Source organism: Kryptolebias marmoratus, linkage group LG19, assembly GCF_001649575.2.
Source record: "Kryptolebias marmoratus isolate JLee-2015 linkage group LG19, ASM164957v2, whole genome shotgun sequence".
NCBI lineage: Eukaryota > Metazoa > Chordata > Actinopteri > Cyprinodontiformes > Rivulidae > Kryptolebias > Kryptolebias marmoratus.
The window spans coordinates 397845-399116 of NC_051448.1; the positions used below are offsets into that span (position 1 = coordinate 397845).

General features: G+C 44.9%; 1 protein-coding gene across 1 annotated transcript in view; it reads right to left on the reverse strand.

The window, feature by feature from the left end:
- The window catches only part of col12a1b (collagen, type XII, alpha 1b), a 75170-nt gene that overhangs the window by 20446 nt on the left and 53452 nt on the right, over positions 1-1272 (reverse strand). Inside the window, 3 exon segments of the mRNA XM_037981692.1 lie at positions 479-617; positions 712-750; positions 842-1006. Coding sequence (XP_037837620.1) covers positions 479-617; positions 712-750; positions 842-1006 — 343 coding nt within the window.

A 1272-nucleotide genomic window follows, 5' to 3' on the forward strand; every position in this document is an offset into this window, starting at 1 on the left:
TTAGAGCTCCAACAGGACCGGGTTTAGAGCTCCAACAGGACCGGGTTTAGAGCTCCAACAGGACCGGGTTTAGAGCTCCAACAGGACCGGGTTTTATTTCTCTCTCAAACTAAACACCATTGATGTCTTTGGGGACATTTTTAGTTTTTTGTGAATTCCATCTCTGTTGCGTTTTAATGCTTTTGCACATGAATCAACATGAAAAGATTTCTCGTTGGTTGAGTTTTTTAGGATGTTGTGTCATTAATTTTTTAGAACACAAGTCAGGAAATAACTTTAAATAATTTATGTAGAAACTGAGCTTAAAGAAGTTCTTTTTTTAAACCTGGAGTCGTTTTTTCCAGAACGCAGTCATTCCGACTCGGTGAAACTCGGTAACATACATGTCATTTGAACACAAGTCAGACCTGCTGCGGTCACATGATCAGCTCATCACAACAACCTAACCGGGTCAGAACCGGGTCAGAACCAGACTCACGTGGTGGGCTGGCTCAGGAAGGCGTCCTTGTGAAGTCTGTAGGCCGTGAAGCTGTTGAAGGACCCGGTCTCCATGGAGACGCCCTGGACAGAACTGTACATCTTCTCCGTCAGGTTGAAGGCCTCCAGCATCCTGAAGCCTGAGACAATAAATCAGTTTAAATAATGAGTCAAAGTGAGGAAGAGGAGGGCTCAGTTTGTGGTAAATCTCTGATAAAGAACCATTATTTTTACCAGGTGATGTGAATCCATTAACGTAAATCAAAGGACAAGCTGCGATTGAGAAAAAGACAAACATTTATCAGCCGAATCACTTCTGGGTATTTTTCTGTTTCCTGTCATAGCAGATGAAGATTACACTGACAGGAAGTTGCAGTTTCACAGATGAAGGTTATCAGGTTTTCTTTGATGGTGTTGAAGGCGTCAAAGTCGTCCACAATGAAGACGTGTCTGTCGCTGGGTTTGCTGCTGATCTCCTGCAGCTCCACAAAATCCACATCAGCTACGCCGATGGCGAAAACGCTGTAACCTGAGAAAAACAGATCCAGTCAGAGAGGAACCTGTGACTTTAACTCAACACAAGCTAAAACCGAGCTAAACATCCATCCCCACCAGCTAAAACTGAGCTAAACATCCAACCCCAGCAGCTAAAACCGAGCTAAACATCCAACCCACCAGCTAAAACTGAGCCGATCATCCAACCCCACCAGCTAAAACTGAGCCGATCATCCAACCCCACCAGCTAAAACCCAGCCGATCATCCAACCCCACCAGCTAAAACCCAGCCGATCATCC